The sequence below is a fragment of the Anolis carolinensis genome, chromosome 1, assembly GCF_035594765.1.
Source record: "Anolis carolinensis isolate JA03-04 chromosome 1, rAnoCar3.1.pri, whole genome shotgun sequence".
NCBI lineage: Eukaryota > Metazoa > Chordata > Lepidosauria > Squamata > Dactyloidae > Anolis > Anolis carolinensis.
This window is the reverse complement of record NC_085841.1, coordinates 218583667-218607352: the sequence shown is the minus strand read 5'-3', so window position 1 is coordinate 218607352 and position 23686 is coordinate 218583667. Positions and strand designations below refer to the sequence as shown.

Here is a 23686-nt window from a genome sequence, read left to right as displayed (position 1 = left end):
TTGTTGTTTTTTTAAAAAAATGTTGTTTTCAAATACATTACAACTTGTACCCTCAGTTTGCTTCTGACACAATGAATAAATATATTTGTATATATGTGAAGTAATGTATAGAAGGAAAAAGATACAGATCTGCTTTCTTACCAATGCTCACTGAACTGATTTCTTGCCAGTGCTCAACTGCAATTCAGACTCATACATCTGAGCTTTGAGCTTTGGATATAAAATGTAATATCAAGCAAAGTTGTTGCTGAAAAGGTGGTAAAACTAGATCTTTACCCCAAATAAGAATTCTGCACTCCTAAGAGGCACTCCCTCAGATCCCAAATTTTTAGCATTACGGGGAATGCGGCATTGAAAACTGTTCACAGCCTGAACTCTTCTATTCTTTGCATTCATATTCCCTTGATTGTTTTGCCAACCCCTTTTCCTTGATTGCCTACATTTCTAAATCAAAGTTTTATGTTACAGCAATACTAGAAATGTAGAGACTATATGAAAATTTCATGGGAGAGGAAAAGAATCCTTCCTTGGTAGGAGCAAAGCCTACACCAACATCCTCATAGCGACACCCCTGGTGCGTCTTATTTGAGTAGAGAATTTTAGAAGGAAAACATTAAAAATAGAAATGTTTTATAAAGGAGGACGGAGCTGCTGGATGCCCTCAGACGACGCACAGCTACTTGTGACAGGGCTCCGTCCTTCCAGAATCCTGACATTGTGCTAGGATGCTTCCCATAGAATACGGCTTCCCGTGTTCTCATAGGAAAGAATGGGGCGAATGCAGGGGGAAGCTGGGTGGAGAAGCTTCCCCTGGTAGTATGGGAAAGGGGGCAATGTGAAGCCCAGAGCAATAGGTTCCCATGCTGCCTGCTGGATTCACCACATTTTATGGCGAATCCCTCACTATCGCCCACAATTTGGACCTCAATTTGTTATGTTAGTGGATACATGTAGCAGCTCCTTGACTCTGGGACACCCTAGCCAAGGATATTCAGCTGTGCTCATCTCTTGCAAAGTTCCAGATAGCATTCATTGTTTTTTAAAAATTGATGTTTTAACTGTTTCATATCTGGATTTTAGGACTTCTTTGACTGTTTTAGGAGATTTAAAAGAATATTTTAATGTGATTTAAAATATTTTCCTGTGTGTATTGTTTCAATTAGTTTTTATGTTTTCATTGCCTCGAGAGTCCTTGAAGGCTTGGAGCAGTAAAGAAATGCATAAACTAATACATAAGTAAGTAAATTCCTGGGTCCTCCCTGCTTACAGGAAAGACCTTGATTTACTCGAACAGCCACCAACAACTTGCTTTTGCTATTTCTGTTGGTGGGATTATGCCAGGGTGGGTTGTGTTACCTGGATCTTGATCAGCTGAAACTGCAGAAACAAGGAGCTCTGTCACACTTTCGTTTTCTTTGCATTTTCTAGAATGCCATTGGCCTTCTTGCCCCATTCAAGTTCCACATCAGGCAAGATTGGGATTTGGCTATCTTGTTTTCTTATTGTACCCCTTAGCCTCCAACTGACGGATTATACATTTGGATTAACTGTAAGCAAGATCAAAGGACAGAGACATATCTAAACCTTGGGAGCAAATGGGAATTTTGGACCTTGAGAATATCTTTGTAGTTTTGTCCAAGTTGCTATTTTTAGTTGCTACAGCTGCTTCTTGATCTAAGTATATATTATGTGTGTGTTAGGGGTGGGTAAGGTAGGGCAAGGGCTATTTCTCAGAAAGCCAAATCAGAGTTTCAGATTGGAGACAAGAGTCTCAGGGCAGAGTTATTTGCTTTTAACTCTCCCACTGAAAATGCCTTACTTTGGGCTTGGATATATCCTAAAAATACAAGGCAGAAGTAAAAGGGAAGTACAGGCATGCTTAAGGATGACTATATATCTCTTTCATGAAAACAAATCAGGTTTACATATGTTTACCTTTAACCTGATTGGGTCATTTATGATTTGTTCAAAATAGGTGTCAAAAATGTGGTTATTTTTTTCTGGGTCATATGAATTGAAGTGACATGTCAAAGCTATACATAAAGACTTGTACAATTCTTTCTGGAATCAATGCACACACAATATATGACTAGTCCCAACAAGTGTAGACCTGTCAAATCAATTGTTGAATGATGAGTCAACATTTAGATTCTATTTTATTTTGTTTACTTTAGGCATTTATGTATTGAAAAGGGCCCCTGAGGAAATGTACAACAGTTTAAAACAGCTAAATTAGTTGAGACTAAGGACCGCATTACAAAGGCCCATGGATTTGCCATGCATCATGGCGAATCCATGGGCTTCTGGTGTATGTGTGTGTGTGTGGAGAACCTGTCCATCTGCACCTCGCATTGCGCGACGTGCCTGAGACCCCATCCCACGGGGGAAGTGCTGCAACCTGGTTTTCTATCATTCCTGGTAAGGCAATACAGGAATGTTTCCATGTTGCCACGTTGGTGACCTATGCTGCTTGCTCTCCCCTGTCTGGACAGAGTTTGGGCAGAAGTACATGTGCATCATGTAATGGATTCTGTCCTGAATGGGGAGAACAAGTGGTGTACGATGGGCCAAGTAGCCCATTCAATGAGGTAGGCACTGTAAGATTCAGCCATATAAATTGTATTGAGAGCCTTTTAACAGAAAATACCGCATGATCCCCATATTACTGAGGGATGTGTTCTTGAACTTACAGAGGCAAACAGAAACATGTATGACAGAAAGCCCATTCAAATGAATTACTCCCACTGGAAGTTACCATAGAATCACCCTGGAGAACCAAGCAAATTCCCAAAGAAGCATCCTGTTTAGGAATTTGCTAGATCCTCTAGAACGACTCAAAGACAATTTCTTACAAAAGCATACCATGGAAGCAATTAGAAGACCTATACAATTTTTAGAGAGGGCATATTTTGTCAAATGTGTTGAGGTGAAATCACAGGTCCTGGTCCTGCATGTGTGTCAAATCGTATTTTCTATGGATTAAAGTTAAAATAAGATGCATTTCGTAGTTCTATGTTTGTTAGTTGATGTGAATACAGGATGTTAGTTCATCTATAATCAGTTCATTTCTCTTCCCTAGACAGTTTAGTTTATAGTTTTCTTCTGCAATCCTCAGCCTAAGCTCCTTGGGAAACTGGAATAGTAAAAGTAATAGATATCTCAACATTAGGATTAGGCACATTTTTACATTTAAGCCAAATAGTTTCAAAACACCCTCCTTCCCCACTATCTTTGGAGCGTACTTCTTCTCTCCACTGCATACCACATAACCAGTTCACTGTCTTGAGCACAAACAATGTATTCCAATATGTACAACTATTGTAAGCCTGTTTGAAATGTTTAGTAACCTTTCTGAGGCAAAGGTTGAAAATCATACTATGAAATACGGTCTGAATAAAATTATTTGCTGAAGTCAGAGTCGATCCTTTTAATCTATGGAATTTGGATAAGCATCGACGTGCTGAGTTTCCACTGATTTGATATGTCTAATAGGGACTAACAAATTTATATGCTTCATTGTAAACTTTTGGTATATTTCTATATTACAGAGTGCTGCAAAGGTAGCATTATAGAAAAATTAAGATATTGAATGGGGCTGAATGTATTAATTATTCAAATACAATCTTAGGGCAGTTTTCAAAGAACAAATGCAGCCAATGCTGAAAAGAATATAGGCATGCTTGAAATATCTTTTCAAGACAGTATAATAACTGCCCCCCAAAAGCATTGAAATCACTGAAAGTGTTCAAGCATACTTTCTTTTCAGAAATTTCAGTGCGGCTTTGATACAACAAATGTCTTGGGATTGTGCCAAAATGTCCTTTAACACTTCATTCACGAGAACAAAGACCTTGGGTTTGCATTGATACAGAAAAACAAATCAAATGGGGAAAATGAAATTAAGGACTAAAGACATTGCCAAATAGCACCCCATCCCATTTTGACCTTTGAATCCACCCTATTACTGCTGTTCAGTGGCGAAAGCATCTGAAGGCAGTCATTCACGGAAGGCAAATGCAATTCCTCAACTGTAATATGCCAGGCAAAATGGCATTAATAGCCCACAAGAAAAAAAAATGTATTGGCAGTGACCTTGGTTCTGCCAAAGTAAATAGGCCAATCATCCTTTCACATCAGTTATGCCAAGAATGCTCTCTGGATTGAAATAAACCGAAATGGGCTTGTTTATAAATACATTGATGGATTCATCCCCAGTGACCTATAAGTGGGAAAAAATCAAGCAGTAAGAAGGTGTACCTGTATTGAGAATTTGTTAGTAAGGCACTTTATAAAAGTACTTACCTTTCAGGGTGGGCAGGACTTTCGTTTTGGAAAGTGCCAAAATGCATCCACTGCATCCATGATCCAGTGAGTTGTAGGGGTTTTTTGGTAGGGTAGATTATTTATCTGTGGCTTAGATACCCAGCATTCTTCTATCAGCACTCCCGAAGTATGAGAGATTCCATTTAATTTCCTCGCTGCCAGCTACACAGGGTATGCTTTATAAAGCACATTAAGTTGGGAATTTTTTTTATCAAAATAAAGAAACCAACATGAAGACCAAAGACTAGTGAATGACAGAATGCCTGGTTGATTTACAAGTGCTTGTGTGAGAAAAGGTTAAATTTAGATTGACGAGCAAATGTGTTCACAGACTGCTGGCTGACAAATGGCAAAGCTATGCCAATATATTGCTTACGCAGGAGAAGTGGTGGGAGTCAGCGAGAGAATCTTTCTGTTAGTCGAATACATTCAAACTCATAGTAAACAAAGACTGTTCGGCTGGGCATAAACGATGCCTGGCGGTAATACGCAAGTATACTTAGGGCCATACCTAACTGATTGAGCTGACCTGGGCAAAGAGAATGCTTCTGTTTTTGTAGACAAGTATGGAAAGATAGCTTTGTTGTGATATTGATGGTAAGATTCCTGTTGGATGAGTTTCCAACAGCCTGTGGGAAAACCCCTTCCTTTCAAACTGCAATGTCTATTCCTTCTTGCTCTGGAGAATCCAGAATAAACTCAGAATGGCGTTGCTCATTTTGTGCTACAGATTTTGGCATTTCTTTCATAGAATCATAGAATCATAATGTTGGAAGAGACCACAAGGGCCATCCAATCCAATCTCATTCTGTTATGCAGGAACACACAATCAAAGCACCCTTGACAGATGGCCATCCAGCCTCTGCTTAAAAACCTCTTGAGAAGGAGATTCCAACACACTCCCCAAAAGCTCTTATTGTAAGAAAATTCTTCCTAATGTTTAGGTCTACAGGGTTCCCTCACTTATCGCCGGGGTTACGTTCCAGGACTACCTCCAATAAGTGAAAATCCACAAAGTAGGGAGACTATATTTATTTTAATATTTATACATTATTTTAGTAGTTATACACTATTTTAAGTCTTTATCAACCAATAGTGTGTTGATAAATGGCCTCCTCCTCCTCCTGTTGCCGCTTGGGCTGCTTTTCTTTCCCTTTGGCTTCTCCTTCCTCCCTTCCTTAGGCTGTAAATTGTAATTTTTTATTATTTATAATATCCGTTTAGAGTTTATTGAAAAGCCGCAAAACAGCGAATCCGCGAAAAGCGAACCGCGAAGTAGTGAGGGAACACTGCAATCTCTTTTTCTGTAGTTTGAATCCATTGCTCCATGTCCTTGTCTCCGGAGTAGTAGTAGTAGTAGTAGGATGATGATGATGATGATGATAATAATAATAACAACAATAACAACAACAATAATAATAACAACTTTATTTTTGCATTCCGCCTCCATCTCCCCGAAGGGACTCGGGGCAGCTCACATGGGGACAAGCCCAACAACATAAGTTAAAACACAGAACAATCAACTGAAAGCATAATTACATAAACAATAAAAACACATCAACAGAATTTAAAACCAGGACAATAATAATAACTAAACATCCAGAGGGTAAAATTGTGTAGAACTCTGAATAGGGCTCTTAGGAGGTATAAGAGCGACCAAAAATAAGGGTGGAGGAACAATCTCAGTAAACACTAAAACCATAAAGGGTAAGGAACAGTGATGAAGTGCAATAACTGATGAGTTGTAAGCGGGCTGAGTATCTGGTGGGACTGCTTACTCAAAAGCGCATCGGAGCATCCACGTCTTTAGGTCTTTGCAAAAAGTGGATAGAGTAGGTGTCAGTCTGATCTCCCTGGGGAGAGAGTTCCAGAGCTGAGGGGCCACCACCGAGAAGGCCCTCTCCCTTGTCCCCACCAGTCATTCTTCAGACAAAGGCGGAAGCGAGAGAAGGGCCTCCCTGGTAGATCTTAGGGCCCGTGTGGGTTGGTAGGAAAGGAGGCTATCGTGAAGATAAGCAGGTCCTGCACCTTAAATTGAGACCAGAAACTTATTGGTAGTAAGTGGAATTACTTAAACAGGGCAGCGGCGGGTGCAGGGTGGGGGGTGGGGGGTGGGGTAGCTCGCTCCAGTTATTAGTCTGGTCGCTGATCTTTGTACCAACTGTAGTTTCCGAGCCATTTTCAAGGGCAGCCCCGCATAGAGCACATTGCAATAATCCAATCTAGAGGTAACTAAGGCGTGGACCACCAAGCTTGCCCTTCTCAATGTGACATCTTTTCAAATATTTTAACATGGCTATTATGTCCCTTCTCGGCGTTCTTTTTTCCAAGCTAAACATACTCAGCTCCTTCAGCCATTCTTCATAGGTTTTGTTTCCAAACCTTTGATCACTTTGGTTGCCTTTCTCTGGACACCTTCTACTTTGTCAGTATCTCTCTTGAATTGTGATGCCCAGAACCGGACACAGTACTCCAGGTGAGGTCTGACCAAAGCAGAATAGAGTGGGACTATGACTTTCAGAATAATCTGTTACAGTTTCTTAGAGGTGGTGTCACAGATAGTTGCAGTTTGACTTTCAGTTTTGACTATAATCCAGTGGTTCTCAACCTGTGGGCCCCCAGTTTACCAGCTGCTAAGATTTTGGGAGTTGAATGCCAAAACATCTGGGGATCCACAGGTTGAGAACCACTGCATAATCGCTTCATATCAGTAATCCATAATAAAGAAATACACAGAAATCGAAGAGTGTATCCTTGCTCTGGACAAATGAAGGACTGGTTACACAAATACAGAATTTAGGGTAGTCACTATAGCCATTTTGAACTATGGATGCATCTACACCTGTAGTTCTCAACCTGGGGTCCCCAGTTGTTTTTGGCCTTCAACTCCCAGAAATCCTAACAGCTGGTAAGATGACTGGGATTTCTGGGAATTGTAAGCCAAAAACATCTGGTGACTCCAGGTTGAGAACCACTTATCTACACTATATAGAATGCAGTCTGAATTCTGGGATTTATTATTTGATTAGGGAACAGCACTCTTAAGCAGAGAAGGCCTTGTAAAAGTACAGCTTTCTTGCTTCTATAGCACTGAGCCATGGTAGTTATTGGTGTCAAACCACATTAATTCAATCATGTTGATGCACCTTGAATCTAATACTAGTTTGGGGATTCTTGGGACTATCCTTCAAAAAAGAAGTAATCTCCAATCTCTCAACTGGTGAGAGATTTCTGAATAAGAGTTTAAAACACGACTAGCACTGTGATTTTGGTTTTTGTGTTTTGTTATCAGAGTTGACAGAGAGGAAGGAAAATTCTGGTTGCATATTTCTCCCGTGATCTATTTCACACCTGCCATCCATTTCACACCTACACATATTGGAACACAGTTATCCTTCTGACGGCATTCTACTTTGGATTTTAAAATTCAGTTCTCAGCTTCATTTGCCTACAAAAGTGCATATATCCAGGGAAAAAGTGCACTCTTTAACCACTTGTGTTACAACAGATACAATTTTTCCCAACACACTAATTCTTACATTTGGCTTCAAAAGTCATGAAATGATAATGACAGCAGCTATGAACCTTCTACATAGGAGGCCGTGCTGAATCTCCCTCGGGGGGTGAGAAGGACAGGATACAAATGTACGAAATAAATAAATACATAAATAAATAAATAACAGGAAACCTTTTTATTTTTGGGTGTGGGAGACATTTCATGGATGGGAGAAAAAAGTACATTATAAAATGTAGAATTAATTTTTAAATACATTGTTATCCAAAATTTATTGTAAGTGCCAGTGAAAATTGAAAGAAGATTTTGTGCATGACTTGTGATTAAAATTGTTTAAGTATTTTTTTCTTTCTTGTAATTTAATATAGTTTCTTTGGGTTCTTTCACCCTATACAATTATAATACTATGGTTCCACTTACATTATAATGGTGACAACTTATAAAAATCTGGGGAAGAGCTGGCCGTGAATTCTAAATGCTCTTCCCGAAATTGCATGCCTTAAGCTTTGAGAGTAAAGTGCTATAGCAGTGTGGCATGAAAAGACCATTTGACTCTTTCTCTGTGTGCGCACAAACCTAATATGTACCTTGTCTGAATTGCAGACAAGGTAAAGGGTCCTACTACACCAAGTTTGGAAAGGTTATTATCAAGTGGTTGTGCTTGCTGAGGATTTTGGGTGCTGCTGCTGTTTATTCATTCAGTCGCTTCAGACTCTTCGTGACCCCATGGACCAGTCCATGCCAGAGCTCCCTGTCGGCCGGCACCACCCCCACCTCCTTCAAGGTCAAGCCAGTCCCTTCAAGGATACCATCCATCCATCTTGCCCTTGGTCAACCCCTCTTCCTTTTTCCTTCCATTTTCCCCAGCATCATTCTCTTCCCCAAGCTTTCTTGATGTAGTCAATATAATTCGATAAGTATAATTTGATAAGATGGGCCCTGCAGCCACTACCGCAGGGCCCATCTGGCCTCAGGGCTCATGTCTGTCATTGCCCACATATCTGAGTGACAGCCCTATTCCTTTCCATCACTTTGTATTGTGGCATCATTCTGATATAGGAGATCAGGTGTGCCTTTCTAGGGAGCTTTGCATCTTCTGATGCGACAATGATTTTTGAAAATCATCATATCCTCATAAAATATAAACCTTCATAGAAAGGCACAACTGATCTCCTTACGTACAAACGTTTGCATCCCTTAAGATCTGTGCACTGCAATATTAATGTAATTCAGTCCTGGAACCTGATCAAATATGGATTTATAGCTCCTGCCAAATAGACTGACCATACTTTCTACATAATGCTTTAAGGCAGACCTGCCTATTTTAAGCCGATAAAGCCTTCTAGAAAAAAAAATCTCCATTATACTCTACATACATTAACTTAAAACCTCCCTAAAATCCTGTCTTCCACTCTGCCCAAAGGTTGTATTCCTTGGAGGCAGTATCTCAGAGGTCACATACCAGGGAGTAAATTCAAAACCACATATCCTCCAATATTTCACAGATTAAAAACTGGGGCATGTGTGTCTAAACATCACCAGTGTGTAGTCACAATGATAAAACTATTAATGAGGAAGACTATGCAAATTAGGAGAGGCTGCAGCAGTTCGTTTTTGCTTGAGTCTACTGGGCTGAGCACTTTTTGCACTTGGAACTCCATTAGCAGCAAATGAAGTAAGCGGAAAGAAAAGAGGAAAGGTGGAAAAAAATAGGAAATTTTTAAAAGAGGATTCATTAGACGTGTCCCTACCATGTTGGAACAGTTGAAGTATATGGATTATTGGGTTGCTGTGAGTCTTTTGGGCTGTATGGCCATATTCCTTAAGCTTTTTCTCCTGACATTTTCCCCACATCTGTGGCAGGCATCCTCAGAGGTTGTGAGGTATATTGGAAACTAGGCAAGGGAGGTTTATGTATCTGTGTAAGGTCCAGGGTGGGAGAAAGAACTCTTGTCTGTTGGAGGCAAGTGTGGAAGTTGCAATTAATCACCTTGATTAGCATCTGATGGCCCTGTGGCCTCAAGGCCATGCTTGTTACTGTCTGGGAGAATCCTTTGTTTGGAAGTGTTAGCTGTCCCTGATTGTTTCATGTCTGGAATTTCTCTGTCTTCTGGGTGTTGTTCTTTATTTATTGCTCTGATTTTAGAGTTTTTTAAAAAATACTGGTAGCCAGATTTTGTTTATTTGCAAGGTTTCCTCCTTTCTGTTGAAATTGTCCACATGCTTGTGGATTTCAATGGCTTCTCTGTGTAGTCTGACATGGTGGTTGTTAGAGTGGTCCAGCATTTCTGTGTTCTCAAATAATAAGCTCTGTCCAGGTTGGTTCATCAAGTGCTCTGCTATGGCTGACTTCTCTGTTTGAAGTACATAGATTAGCTTCCCTTTCATAAATTACACTATGTAACATGATTTTATTCCTGGGTTATAAATGTCATTTACTAACTGGTTCTAACATAAAACATGAAAAAAAGTTTATTAAACTGTACAAAAGGTTAAAAATGGTATATGAAAGGTGAAAAATGGCAGCCACAAAAATGAAGTTTCTGGAGTATAACAACTACTTTCAAAGTAAGTACCATTCAATGGAAGCCCCGATGGTGCAGTGAGTTAACCCTCTGAGCTGCTGACCGAAAGGTCGGTGGTTCAAATCCGGGGAGCGTGGTGAGCTCCCACTGTTGCCCCAGCTTCTGCCAACCTGGCAGTCTAAAAACATGTAAATATAATTAGGTACCGCTCCAGTGGGAAGGTAATGGCACTTCATGCAGTCATGCCGGCCACATGACGTCGGAGGGGTCTACAGACAACACTGGCTCTTCGGCTTAGAAATGGAGATGAGCACCAACCCCCAGAGTCGGAAACGACTAGACTTAATGTCAGGGGAAAACCTTTACCTTTATTTACCACACAATTAAACAAGAAATAACACTTTCAAATCAGGAACAGAAAATTTTGTTACATAGTACTATTGGCAATGAATTCAAGCTGCAGTGAAAGTTTCTGTAGCACTGAACCATAGCAGTTAAATGCTGTCAAACTGAATCATTTCTACAGTGTAGATGCACATGTATAAACAGTTCCAAGAATGTAAGTGAACCTTCTTTTAGGAAGATTGGGAAAATTATTTTAATGGATTTCTGAAGAAGGATTCGTAGATTTCAAGATGCTGCATGTATGGCCCTGCAAAAAAAAAATGCAGCAGTTTGATACCATTTTAAACTGTCATTGCTCCATTTCATGAAATGGGCTTTGTGTCCTATCGGGTTTGTAATATCACAACATGTTTGGTGGTTCTAATGCCATGTCAAGCTACAAAACCCAATTCCTTGGATGCAGTCTTGACAATTAAAGTGACCTTAAAACTGCAATATGTGTGCAGTCTGAATCTCCATATTATGTTCTCTGTGTATATATGATACCACTTCATCAGAAACAATCCTGTACTTGCACTCTTGGCTCTGCTTCAAGATCAAAAATCAATAAAAACAACAACCAGGGAAACAAATTTCAGCAGTATAGTTCTATTCTCTTTAAAAAGTACATCTCCAGGATAACGCTTTCCTTTTCTATTTAGATGAAAATGGAGGCTTCTGAAGATAGTGGATTTATTCTATCACTCCCCCTGCAATGGCAGGTTTCTCTATACATATTTTAGGAGCAAACAGTTGCATATTAATAAAATGAAGTTGCCCTCTAGCGGCCAATGAGAGTGAAGCCTTTTTTAAGCAATGTTTCATTCTGGGATAGTTCTTCTCCCCTCTCTTTCATCAAAATAGTTTAGACAGTAAATTCAGTAACACAATAAACAACACCATCTGATCCTGGAAGCTAAACAGGGTGCTTGGATGGGAGACTGCCAAGGAATACCAGGTGCTGTAGGTTTTATTTCAGAAGAAGGAACTGGCAGAACCACCTCTGAGGATGCCTTGCCTGAGAAAACCCAGTGAAATTCATGGGGTCACCGTTAAATCAATAGATGACTTGAAAGCACATCCACATGGGACACAAAGCCCTGAGGGTGAAGAGGACCTTCTAAGACATCTCCTCCTCCGCTTGCCCTTCCCCACTTACTTGCCTTTTCCCATTTAGTGCTAGTCACGTGATTCCCATCTGGAATCAATGAGATTCATATTCTCTGGCTGGAATACAGAGAGGGTTGTGTTCTTTTTTGTCTTGAAATGTTTTTTTCCCAGAGATAAACTGGCGTATTATTTCATCAGCAAAATATTTTCTGGAACGGAATTGACTGGAACGGATGTGAAGCATCTTTTCCCCACACCCTTATAAGAAAAAAAATCCTTATTTTCTAATACTGGCTTAAAAGCATTAATTTTACAGTATGGTATGTTGGATTCAGGTTTTTCAATTACACCACAGTCTTGGACCATATGAATGGATGAGACAATCTTGGAGCATGTAAAAATGTATTTCTTTTGGGCATTAGAGGGGAAAATCCATGATTGGGGAGGAATACTAAATTGTTATTCTGTTCAGTGATCCCCATAATTTTGGGGAATGTGTAACTCTGTAGACAGAAAACACAGTAGAGTCTCACTTATCCAACATAAATGGGCTGGCAGAACGTTGGATAAGCAAATATGTTGGATAATGAGGGATTAAGGAAAAGCCTATTAAACATCAAATTAGGAGCCCCCAAATGGCGTAGTGGACTAAGTGACTTGAAGGTTGGGTTGCTGACCTGAAAGCTGCCAGGTTCGAATCCCACCCGGGGAGAGTGTGGATGAGCTCCCTCTATCAGCTCCAGCTCCATGCGGGGACATGAGAGAAGCCTCCCACAAGGATGGTGAAACATCAAAACATCCGGGCGTCCCCTGGGCAACGTCCTTGCAGACGGCCAATTCTCTCACTCCAGAAGCAACTCCGGTTGCTCCTGACACGAAAAAAAAAATCAAATTAGGTTATGATTTTACAAATTAAGCACCCAAACATGTTATATAACAAATTTGACAGAAAAAGTAGTTCAATACAAAATAATGCTATGTACTAATTATTGTATTTATGAATTTAGCACCAAAATATTACAATTTATTGAAAACACCAACTACAAAAATGCATAGGATAATCCAGAACATTGGATAAGCAAGTGTTGGATAAGTGAGACTCTACTGTACTTGTGAACAGCTAAATAGCTGTGTTTGACAAACAGTCACTGGGATATGTTCATAGAAGACACCACTATGTGAAATAAGAAATAAATCACATTTTTATTTTTATTTATATATATATATATATATATATATATATATATATATATATATATATATATACATATATATATATACACACACACACACACACACACACACACACACACACACACACACACATATATACATACACATACACATACACATACACACACACACATACACACACACACACACACTAGCTGTGCCCAGCCACGCGTTGCTGTGGCTTAGTCTGGTGGTGTTGGTCAGTCTACATTAGGTTGTATTTATGCTGTGACCTCCACCTTTCTTTATACTCACATTAGTACAGTAGAGTCTCACTTATCCAAGCTAAACAGGCCAGCAGAAGGTTGGATAAGCGAATATCTTGGATAATAAGAAGGGATTAAGGAAAAGCCTATTAAACATCAAATTAGGTTATGGTTTTACAAATTAAGCACCAAAACATCATGTTAGACAACAAATTTGACAGAAAAAGTAGTTCAATATGCAGGAATGTTATGTTGTAATTACTGTATTTACAAATTTAGCATCAAAATATCACGATATATTGAAAACATTGACTACAAAAATGGCTTGGATAATGCAGAAGCTTGGATAAGTGAGGCTTGGATAAGGGAGACTCTACTGTAGTAGTATTTGAAGTCTGTTACCTTCTTCAATTTTTGTGTTGATTGATAATTGCTTGAGATCCCTGTTGTCTTTGGTTTGTTGTTAATTGTAATGTCTGATTCTGCTGAGTGCGGTTTATATTTTTATTGTGGTACAATATTCTTATTTTTGTTTTGCCTGTGTAGGTGTTTATTATTGTTGTTGTTGTAGTGGTCATGAAGGTTGGATAAGTTAAATGCTACTGTATTGTTTTTTGGAGGCCCACTGTAGCACTGACTGGCTTCTCAGCCTCAGTGCCTGGCTGTTTCTTGCCTGTGATGGTGTTGATTCTTATTTCTGTTGTTGTTGTCATTGTTATTATTGTAATTGTTTTTTTGGAGGCCAAGTGTGAATGTAGGGATTGGGGAGGTGGATGAGTTGTGTTGTCAAATTTTGTATTTGTTATAGTCACAATGCGTTGTTGTGAGTTTTGTGGGTCCGTATTGTGGTTTTGTGGTGTGGTTGTGTTGTTACAACTGAGAGGCAAGGCTTTTGTGTTGTGTTGCCAAATTTTGTATTTGTGGGGCGTTTAGTTGTGTGCCAGGTTTTGTATTTCTGGGGCGTTTAGTTGTGTTGTTATAGTCACGATGTATTGTTGTGAGTTTTGTGGGTCCGGATTGTGGTTTTGTGGTGTGGTTGTGTTGTTACAATCGGGAGGGAATGCTTTTGTGTTGTGTTGCCAAGTTTTGTATTTCTGGGGCGTTTAGTTGTGTTGTTATAGTCATGATGTGTTGTTGTGAGTTTTGTGGGTCTGGATTGTGGTTTTGTGTTGTGGTTGTGTTCTTACAACTGGGAGGCAAGGCTTTTGCATTTTGTGTTCAAATTTTGTATTTCTGGGGCGTTTAGTTGTGTTATAGTCACGATGCGTTGTTGTGAGTTTTGTGGGTCCGGATTGTGGTTTTGTGGTGTAGTTGTGTTGCTACAACCGGGAGAAAAGGCTTTTGTGTTGTGTTGTCAAGTTTTGTATTTCTGGGGCGTTTAGTTGTGTGCCAAGTTTCGTATTTCTGGGGCGTTTAGTTGTGTTGTTATAGTCACGATGCATTGTTGTGAGTTTTGTGGATCCGGATTGTGGTTTTGTGGTGTGGTTGTGTTGTTACAACCGGGAGGCAAGGTTTTTGCATTGTGTTGTCAAGTTTTATATTTCTGGGGCGTTTAGTTGTGTGCCAAGTTTCGTATTTCTAGGATGTTTAGTTGTGTTGTTATAGTCACGATGCATTGTTGTGAGTTTTCTGGGTCCGGATTGTGGTTTTGTGGTGTGGTTGTGTTGTTACAACCGGGAGGCAAGGCTTTTGCGTTGTGTTGTTAAGGTTTATATTTCTGGTACGTTTAGTTGTGTGCCAAGTTTCGTATTTCTGGGGCGTTTAGTTGTGTTGTTATAGTCACGATGCGTTGTTGTGAGTTTTATGGATCTGGATTGTGGTTTTGTGGTGTGGTTGTGTTGTTACAACCTGGAGGGAAGGCTTTTGCATTGTGTTGCCAAGTTTCGTATTTCTGGGGCGTTTAGTTGTGTTGTTATAGTCACGATGCGTTGTTGTGAGTTTTGTGGGTCCTGTGTGGTTTTGTGGTGTGGTTGTGTTGTTACAACTGGGAGGCAAGGCTTTTGCATTGTGTTGCCAAGTTTTGTATTTCTGGGGCGTTTAGTTGTGTTGTTATCGCATGATGCGTTGTTGTGAGTTTTGTGGGTCTGGATTGTGGTTTTGTGGTGTGGTTGTGTTGTTGTAACCTGGAGGCAAGCCTTTTGCATTGTGTTGCCAAATTTCGTATTTCTGGGATGTTTAGTTTTGTTGTTATAGTCACTGCGCAAACAACTTTATCATTTTATATATATAGATACACACACACACACACATTTTCATGAACATTTTTCATTGAAGCTTTTTATGTGTTCCTATACATTTAGTTATTACAATTTACGCATGTGTCTGTATGGTTGGTTTAGCGTCAGGTTTTCTATTAAAACCGAATTACTGTGTCATAAAATGAGGCATGTCTCAAAAGTGTGGCACCAATATGAAATGTTTGGAAAGCTCTGATCTAAAAACTTGCTGTGGGGTTGTTGTTGTTTATTAGTTGTCACTTCCAACTCTTCATGACCTCATGTCCCAGCCCACACTAAAGCTCCCTTTGGCCATTGCCACCCCCAGTTCCTTCAAGGTCAAGCCAGTCACTTCAAGGATACCATCCATCCATCTTGCCCTTGGTCAGCCCCTCTTCCCTTTTCCTTCCATTTTCCCCAGCATCATTGTCTTCTCCAAGATTTCCTGTCTTCTCATTATGTGCCCAAAGTACTTCAGCTTTCCTCTAATATCCTTCCCTCCAGCACCAGAGTTCAAAAGCATCTCTCTTCCTTCGCTCAGCCTTCCTTATGCTCCAGCTCTCGCATCCATAGGTTACTACAGGGAATACCATTGCTTTAGCTATGCGGACCTTCGTTGCCAGTGTGATGTCTCTACTCTTCACTATTTTATCAAGACTGATCATTCCTCTCCTCCCAAGAAGTAAATGTCTTCTGGTTTCCTGACTGCTGTGCAGTAATGGGGGAAAAAAGAAGCATAGCACTAACCTAGGGTTTTTTTTCCTTGTTGTTAAATTCCCATTTAACCAAATGACTTCTTCCAAGCATATATGTATAGAATACCATTACTTACATCAGGGATCGGCAACTGTGGCCCTTCGGATATTGCTTGACTACAACTCTCATTGGCCCTAGCCAGCAATACAAGGGTGAAAGATCGTAAGAATTCCATTCTGCCAGCATCCAGAGCCTCGCAGTTTCCCTCCCTTGTCTGTATGATATTATATTGTTAGCATCTACTGCATTCTTATGTAATGTACTTGTGAAAATTCATTAAAAAAAAACAGAAACTTGCATCAGATTCAAGTTAGAGCTGCATGAAACATCTGTCTTGCACACTCTTATCAGTAGCTTTAGATTTCCCAATAGCTTTAAAATTCCCAGTAGTCAGTAGTGAGATGCAACAGGGATCAGCGGTGCTAACTAGATACATGAGGTCTGAAATTGGAAGTGCGCTCCATCAGTGCAGGTGTGTTTGGAACAGCCATAACCTGAACACATACAGTATATACACTTCTCTACTAGCATTTACTGGAGCAGCCTATGCAAACCAAATGTTCTGAGTTGAAAAAAATCAATCTGTTAGAAAAAAACCCATCGAATTCTCCTCTGGATGTATTTACCCTACAGGTTGCTTCGAATATTTGCAATGATCTGAGCACGTTCGGATGGAATGTATTGTCAAAAACAAAGGAATGCTTGTAAAGATCCCTTTCTTATTGCGATGAGCTGGAGCTCAAGATATCAATTGAAAAAGGCAATGCATTTCTTTGGTTTGCAAAATCATAAGACAGCCACGCTGAAAGAAATGCCTGACCAAGGAAGTGCTTATTCTAGGATTGCAACCCCAGGAGGCAATTATCCTTTTGATGCTGCACTGTGGTGAAATGTTAAGAAAACAGCTAGGCTATATTGCTGCAGGAATCGATTTAAATCTCCTATACTTAGCCATGGATTTCTTAGAAAGCAGTTTGCCACCGCAATGCCTTGGGATGGGAAGCTGGGAAAGCAATGAGAGGTGGGGAAAGATAAAATTGGTGGTGTCCTTAGTCTAGCTAGGTGTCTCCAAACATTTGCTAACACATTAATTTAAAATGATGTGGTGAGTCTCAGGTATGCACAGCCATAAATGTAGAAAAAGGCAACAGTTAAGCAGAGTCCTCATAAGGAATTAAAATCTATTTCATATATAAATGATTAAGCGCAGAGGAGAGCTCTTGTTCTTGGGCAATATCTCTCTTTCACTCACCCAGAGAATAGGTAACAGGGAAAGACAGATGGTGAATGCTTGCCAGGGTTTGCTCTGTGGAGCCACTCTCCATTTGGTTGGACAGTTCACCAGATGTCTCTTATCTGAGTGAGCCAAGCACGAACACAACACAAGGTGACCTGTAAATTTCATGCAAAAATTAGGTCCCTCAAATAAGTCAGTTAAGGAAGAAGCAGTTGCCCCAGTATACTGAAGGAAATGGATAGTCGTCCCTCCACATTTGTGGTTTTTCGGAGTAAAAATATTCTCTCTAGCACTCTCTAGGTCTTCTGTCATGCTGAAGGACCTGACATTTCTAAAGAGAACACTTCTTTAGGAATGTCTAGGTCCTTCCGTAGAAGTTGACCACAAAGTCATGTTGGAAGTGTTTTCTCAGATTTAAAATTTTTTGCAATTTCTACATTTGCAGTTTTTTACTTTCAAAAGGGTCCTTTGCCCCTACTTAAGCACTGTGAATGTAAAGGGATGACTATAGTTGCTGCAGTCAAGAAGTAGTAAAAGTGCTTCTCCATTTTCTTTCACTAGTATTAAAATACAGAGAGGGCTAGGGCTGTCTTTGTTTGGCAGACAGGATGCTTCTGGAAACCACCTATGTTTAGGTCACTAGAGGTACTGATAGTTGCTAAAACCTCCCACAAAGAATGTTTGTTTCAATGCCCATTTTCTTCTTTTACATCCAAGTGTTTTTTTTTCCTTTGGGAAAACAACAACAGTGCAGTCCGGACAAAGTGAAGCATAAGATTTCTAATCAAAGCAATACATTTTTTCATTCTCGTCCATATCCGGAGACACATCAGTCACAGGGAATAAATAAGCTACAAGACGTCTGAATTTTGACAAAGCAGTCAATTCCAGGGAGCACAGAACCAATAATACCACAACTTCTTTCTGTAAAAAACATAATAACAAAAAGAAACAAGACACATTTCTTATGACTATGTAATGTACTAGAATCTACACTTCTCAGAGCAGCATTGACTTTTGAAACTATGAAATGACCCTTTGAGAATGCAAAAAGTCATATATAGGCTGCCTATTTCTAGCAATTGTGAGGTGAGGAAAACACAAAGAAAGAATCACGTTTCATTTTTGATATTTTTTTATTCAAAATTTTTCAAAAGAAAAAAACAGAAAAAAGCTAATCAAATTTACAGTTCAAAAATGTCTTTTGGCATTTAACAACAAAATGACAGAGTTATCTTGAACCGGACAAATAAGTTACCACTGGCAAGTTTGTGGCACTAGTAAAACAAAAATAAAAAATTAACTCTCTTGATCATATAGATATCTCTATGAAAATCTTTTTTTTTCAATCTGTACAAAAGGTCTTTCTTCATAAATTATTTTTTTATAATTTAATGGCTGTCTACTATGTGATGTTTAAGTAACTGATTATTTCTTTATGTACAGAGGTTACATTTTGCAAATCTTACCCAGATAATGAGTATGGCACTTAGTTCAGACCTTTCTAGCAGCCTCTCTTCCCTTCCTCTAACCCTAAAGCTCAGCTAATTGAAGAAAAACATCAAGTAGCAAATAACACCTTATCCCTCTACCGTTCTCTTCCAGATCTGGAGACACACCAGTTACAGGGAATAAACAAGCTGCAAGAAGTCTGAACTTTGACAAAGCAGTCAATTCCAGGGAGCATAGAACCAATAATACCACAACTTTTTTCTTTAAAAAACATAATAACAAAAAGAAACAAAACACATTTCTTATGACTATGTAATTTACTAGAATCTACACTTCTCAGAGCAGCATTGACTTTTGAAACTATGAAATGTCACTGACATCTGTACTTGAATACACAAAATTTAAAAACTAAAAAAAATAAGTGAAAAGAAAGGATTGCTTAGGCCTAGCTCCTGAGCTAGGATGATTTGGTCTGTGGTAACAGGGAGGGCCAGCAACCTGTCCCATTACAAAAGGAAATAAGCCTTGAGGTAGATAACTGATCATACACAGCTGACCAGACAAGTACACAGTTTTGGAAGACAACTTAATTTACCATTTGATTTCATACACATGCGATCATAATAAAACGAGCTTTAATAGCAGTGAGTTTACCTAATATGTAAAAAGTACAAATAACAGTGTATTTGTGAAATCAGGAATTTCATAGTTTCAAAATTTTTGTTTTATTTTTCGTCTTTACACTTAACACTTGTAGTGATGATGTAAAGTGTGGCACTGCTTGGATCCAAGTCTTCCTTCATGCTTTTTGTTTGTTTGCTTGTTTTGTGTCCATACGTCAATTAAAAATTATAAAAACCTAAATGCAAATGTACAAAAAAAGGCACATTCTTCTAACCGCAAACTGGTCCGGCAAAATAATAATAACAATAACAATAATAATCGTAAAAGATTACAGAAGATGTAACTGCTGAGACAAATCAGAATTATTGGTTACTGGCTCTTTGTTCTTTGGTAAAGTTACCTTTAAAAAGTGCCAAGTCTTTATTTACCTAATATAGAGAGCTAGTACCCAATCTAGTAGGTTTCTTTTTCTACTTTACATCTCAGCTTATTATGTTTTGGAAAAAAAAGAAGAGTCTTTTAGCTTTTGCCTTTGCTGTAAAAGCAAATGCTTCTATCTGCTAGGTCTCAGTACAGCCTCATTCTAAAGCACTATTCATTACAAGAAAGGAAGGACAGAAGACATTCTGCAGAGTTCCCCCCGCCCCCAAATCCCCCGCACCCTAAAACTAGAACAACAATTAGCTTCTGGAAAAAGGCAAAAAGTTTTTCTTTTTTTTCTCTTTTTTTTCTACATTGCATCATACAGCAGAGTTCCTAACTAGCAGAGGAAAAACTAATTCGGCATAAGGCCTTACAAACAATTTATCCTATTAAAATTTCCCCTGTCAGAAAAATGTGTTTCACACAAAACATTTCCCTGCCCTCCCCACCATCCCTCCCGCCCCGCCCACAACCTTGCATTTCACAACCTTACATTATTATGTGAGGAAAAACAAAATCATTAAAAACACTTACTACACATTTCTTTAAAAAGCCAGATTTTTTTTCAGCAATTTTAATCGACTACCTCTTAGAAGCCCTATCTTGCTGTTTTACAAGGCATAATAGACCAGCTCATTTGGTCAAAAGCATTCTACACCATTAGTTTGGACTACGTACTGAAACAGCTACAGCATTAAAAGAGTTAAGGCAAATTGGAATCGATAGAAAAAGGATTAGACACTTCACACTACCTTAAAAGAAAAGGAAAAAAAAACAGAACAGAACAGAAAGCTATGGAAACAGACACAACAACTGCAACACTGCACTATAGCGACACTCACACAGCAAGCACAGAGCATCGGCGTGGATGTTTACTAGTTTAAATTTCAAAAAAAATAAATCTTATGCAATTAAAAAAATTAAAACAAAATAAAAAAAACTCAGAGACGAATTCTGTCATGCACGTGAACATGTCTCCATTGCAATCTGTGCATGGCCAGAATTTTTTTTTTTTTTTTTTTGCGTCATAATACTTGATAAAAAATTTCTTACTAAAATAAACCTGTTCAAGGAAGGGAGGGGAACAGCTACTAGGATGAATTTAAGGATTTTTCTTTTTTCTTTATGCACCTTATTATAGAACTTATAGCAAAAATAGTTTCAGTTGATTTCATTATAAATAACGTTTTCAAGAACCTGTGCAAAACTGTCAATAATTTCTAAAGCACAATTGATCAGTAAAATCCATGATTGTTTCAGCCTTTGCATCCTTCTCTAGGCAAGATCAACACCACACATCTGAAAAAGAGAAGGAAACAAATAGTGTTTTGTTCAACAAAAGCAAAAACGCATGTTTTCTCTACGTCCCTTTTTCCACATCCTGATGTTGTAGTAGGCTAGGCAGATATCCAACATATTAGGCAGGGCAGGGCATTCACTGATTGTGCATGCATTTTCTTAGCTTCTTTCATCCCTTCTTAGCTATGAATAGTTTTCAAATTGGATCTGTTTATTTTTAATACCATTAAAATTTAATTTAATTTTAATGTTTGGATGTTTTTTGGGTTTAATTGTGTAGTTTTTGCTGTAAGCCACTGTGAGTCTCTTTCACTGGAGAGAAAAGGCAGGGTATAAATAAGAATAAGAATAATAACAATAAGATATATATATACAGTAGAGTCTCACTAATCCAAGCCTCACTTATCCAAGTTTCTGGATAATCCAAGCCATTTTTTAGTCAATGTTTTCAATATATCATGATATTTTGGTGCTAAATTCGTCAATACAGTAATTACAACATAACATTACTGCGTATTGAACTACTTTTTCTGTCAAATTTGTTGTATAACATGATGTTTTGGTGCTTAATTTGTAAGATCATAACCTAATTTGATGTTTAATAGGCTTTTCCTTAATCCCTCCTTATTATCCAAGATATTCGCTTATCCAAGCTTCTGCTGGCCCGTTTAGCTTGGATAAGTGAGACTCTACTGTATTTAAAAATTGACTTGAGAAAACTTTTAGCAGTCTTTCCTAGCTTTAGAAAATCATTTCCTGTGATTAGGAATTTGTATGTAGGGGTTTCTTTCATAATTCATGTTCAAAGAAATGTAACAACAGCTTACCTCTCAATTATTTGTTCTGTTGATAAGTATATGGAGAATGATCACTGGACGTCTCTACTGTAACTTGCTGTTGGCCACTAGCTTCCTGAAAAAGAAAATATGGTATATGGGAGAAGGCCTTCTAGGAATTGCTTCAAACGAGTACTAAGCATTGTTTTCAAACTAGTAAAAAAACAACAACATAGGGATCTCTTTTTTCTTTCTCTCTCCCACAGGCACATTTATCTTTACTAGGGCGTCAGATCTCTTTTAATAAGAACATACAAAACACATTCCTTTATTTTTTTACATACAGAGGAAAATTACCAGCTATGCATTTGCAAATTTAGCAGTATTTCTTCATTGCTTATTCAGAAGTTTATCAGTTTTAGTGCACCCTTTATATGAACTCTCAGTATCACATGAAGTGTTCCTATTACTTTGCAAGATGATGTATTATGAAAAGGATCATTACAACTTCTTCACAGCAATACAATTATGGGACTTTGTCTACAACTTTCTGGAATAAAACTTTACATACCTCAACTGGAACAGCTGCAGTCTGAACATGTGTGTACTGGGGTATATAGGCTCCTTGCATAGCTGTTGTGGCAGGCATGTACTACAAAGAAAGGCAGAGAAGTGCATTCAACTAAACGAAAGGAAAAGAAGCAACACAGGGTTGGTTTCCCACCAAAATATGAACATTAAGTAAACTGAAGACAATGCTTCTCCGCTGAGACAGGTCTCCAAACTATGTTATCTTTGACAGTATTTACCACACTTTTTCAGGCTTTGCCAAGAGGTTTGGCTATAAGAGAAGGAAGCATCCCATTTAGCTTCAGATCTTCCTTTTCTGTGCTGGGCTCAAGCAAAACGGTAAGCTACTTTTACATTGTTTTTAGGCATTGAATTTTTGCCTATTTATTGTAAGCCGATTTGAGTCCCCTCGGGGAGAAAGGTGGGGTAAAAGTGATGTAAATAAATAAAAATAAATACAGTATGGCTTGGGTTTATCAGCTCCCCTTCTGTACTTCGTTGGTCCAATTTGACAAACCCATTAATTTAGCAATAGTTAATGTTTGCCACAGATTGTCCAATCAGATGAAGTTACAAGCCATGGTTAAAGGTAGAAAGACCAAAGTTTTCAAATTCTTGCGATTTAAGGTAAGAGTAGGAGCACATTAACCTAAGATTTACAATGGCTTATTACAGTGGTTCTCAACCTGTGGGTCCCCAGATGTTTTGGCCTACAACTCCCAGAAATCCCAGCCAGTTTACCAGTGGTTAGGTTTTATGGGAGTTGAAGGCCAAAACACCTGGGGACCCACAGGTTGAGAACCACTGGCTTATTCTGTTTCTCCCTCCAAAAAGATAAATTAAGTTCTGGTTACTTTCACTTTTGAGGGAATTTGCCTGTGGGGAAGGGATACCATCTACATTTAGTCTCTAGGGAAGAAAAATTAATCCTGAAAGTGCTGAAACTTAGTGTGTGCTAACATCCATTTATTTAAGTGTGATGAATCAGCATAGGGAGTCCATGGCAGATGCCTTCCACATTCAGGAGGACAGCTTTGA

The 23686-nt window shown here is 38.8% G+C and overlaps 2 protein-coding genes and 1 long non-coding RNA gene across 8 annotated transcripts in view; 1 reads left to right on the top strand and 2 right to left on the bottom strand.

Moving 5' to 3' along the window:
• Nucleotides 1-4710, bottom strand: part of itgb6 (integrin subunit beta 6) — an 86609-nt gene extending 81899 nt beyond the window's left edge. For both annotated transcript variants that reach the window (XM_062965323.1, XM_008119141.3), the window contains exon 1: nucleotides 4303-4710. The gene's annotated coding sequence lies outside the window, so the exon portion shown is untranslated. The remainder of the gene's footprint in view (nucleotides 1-4302) is intronic.
• Nucleotides 1-23686, top strand: part of LOC107983377 (uncharacterized) — an 85220-nt gene that overhangs the window by 23765 nt on the left and 37769 nt on the right. For both annotated transcript variants that reach the window (XR_010001322.1, XR_001730815.2), the window contains exon 2: nucleotides 22901-22987. This is a non-coding gene — a long non-coding RNA (uncharacterized LOC107983377). The remainder of the gene's footprint in view (nucleotides 1-22900; nucleotides 22988-23686) is intronic.
• The window catches only part of rbms1 (RNA binding motif single stranded interacting protein 1), a 175124-nt gene continuing 170059 nt past the window's right edge, over nucleotides 18622-23686 (bottom strand). For all 4 annotated transcript variants that reach the window (XM_003226358.4, XM_008119147.3, XM_008119146.3 and 1 more), the window contains exons 12-14: nucleotides 22650-22730; nucleotides 22130-22214; nucleotides 18622-21302 (exon numbers count right to left, since the gene is read on the bottom strand). In XM_003226358.4, the coding sequence (XP_003226406.1) occupies nucleotides 22137-22214; nucleotides 22650-22730 (159 nt within the window). In that variant the 3' untranslated portion in view covers nucleotides 18622-21302; nucleotides 22130-22136. The remainder of the gene's footprint in view (nucleotides 21303-22129; nucleotides 22215-22649; nucleotides 22731-23686) is intronic.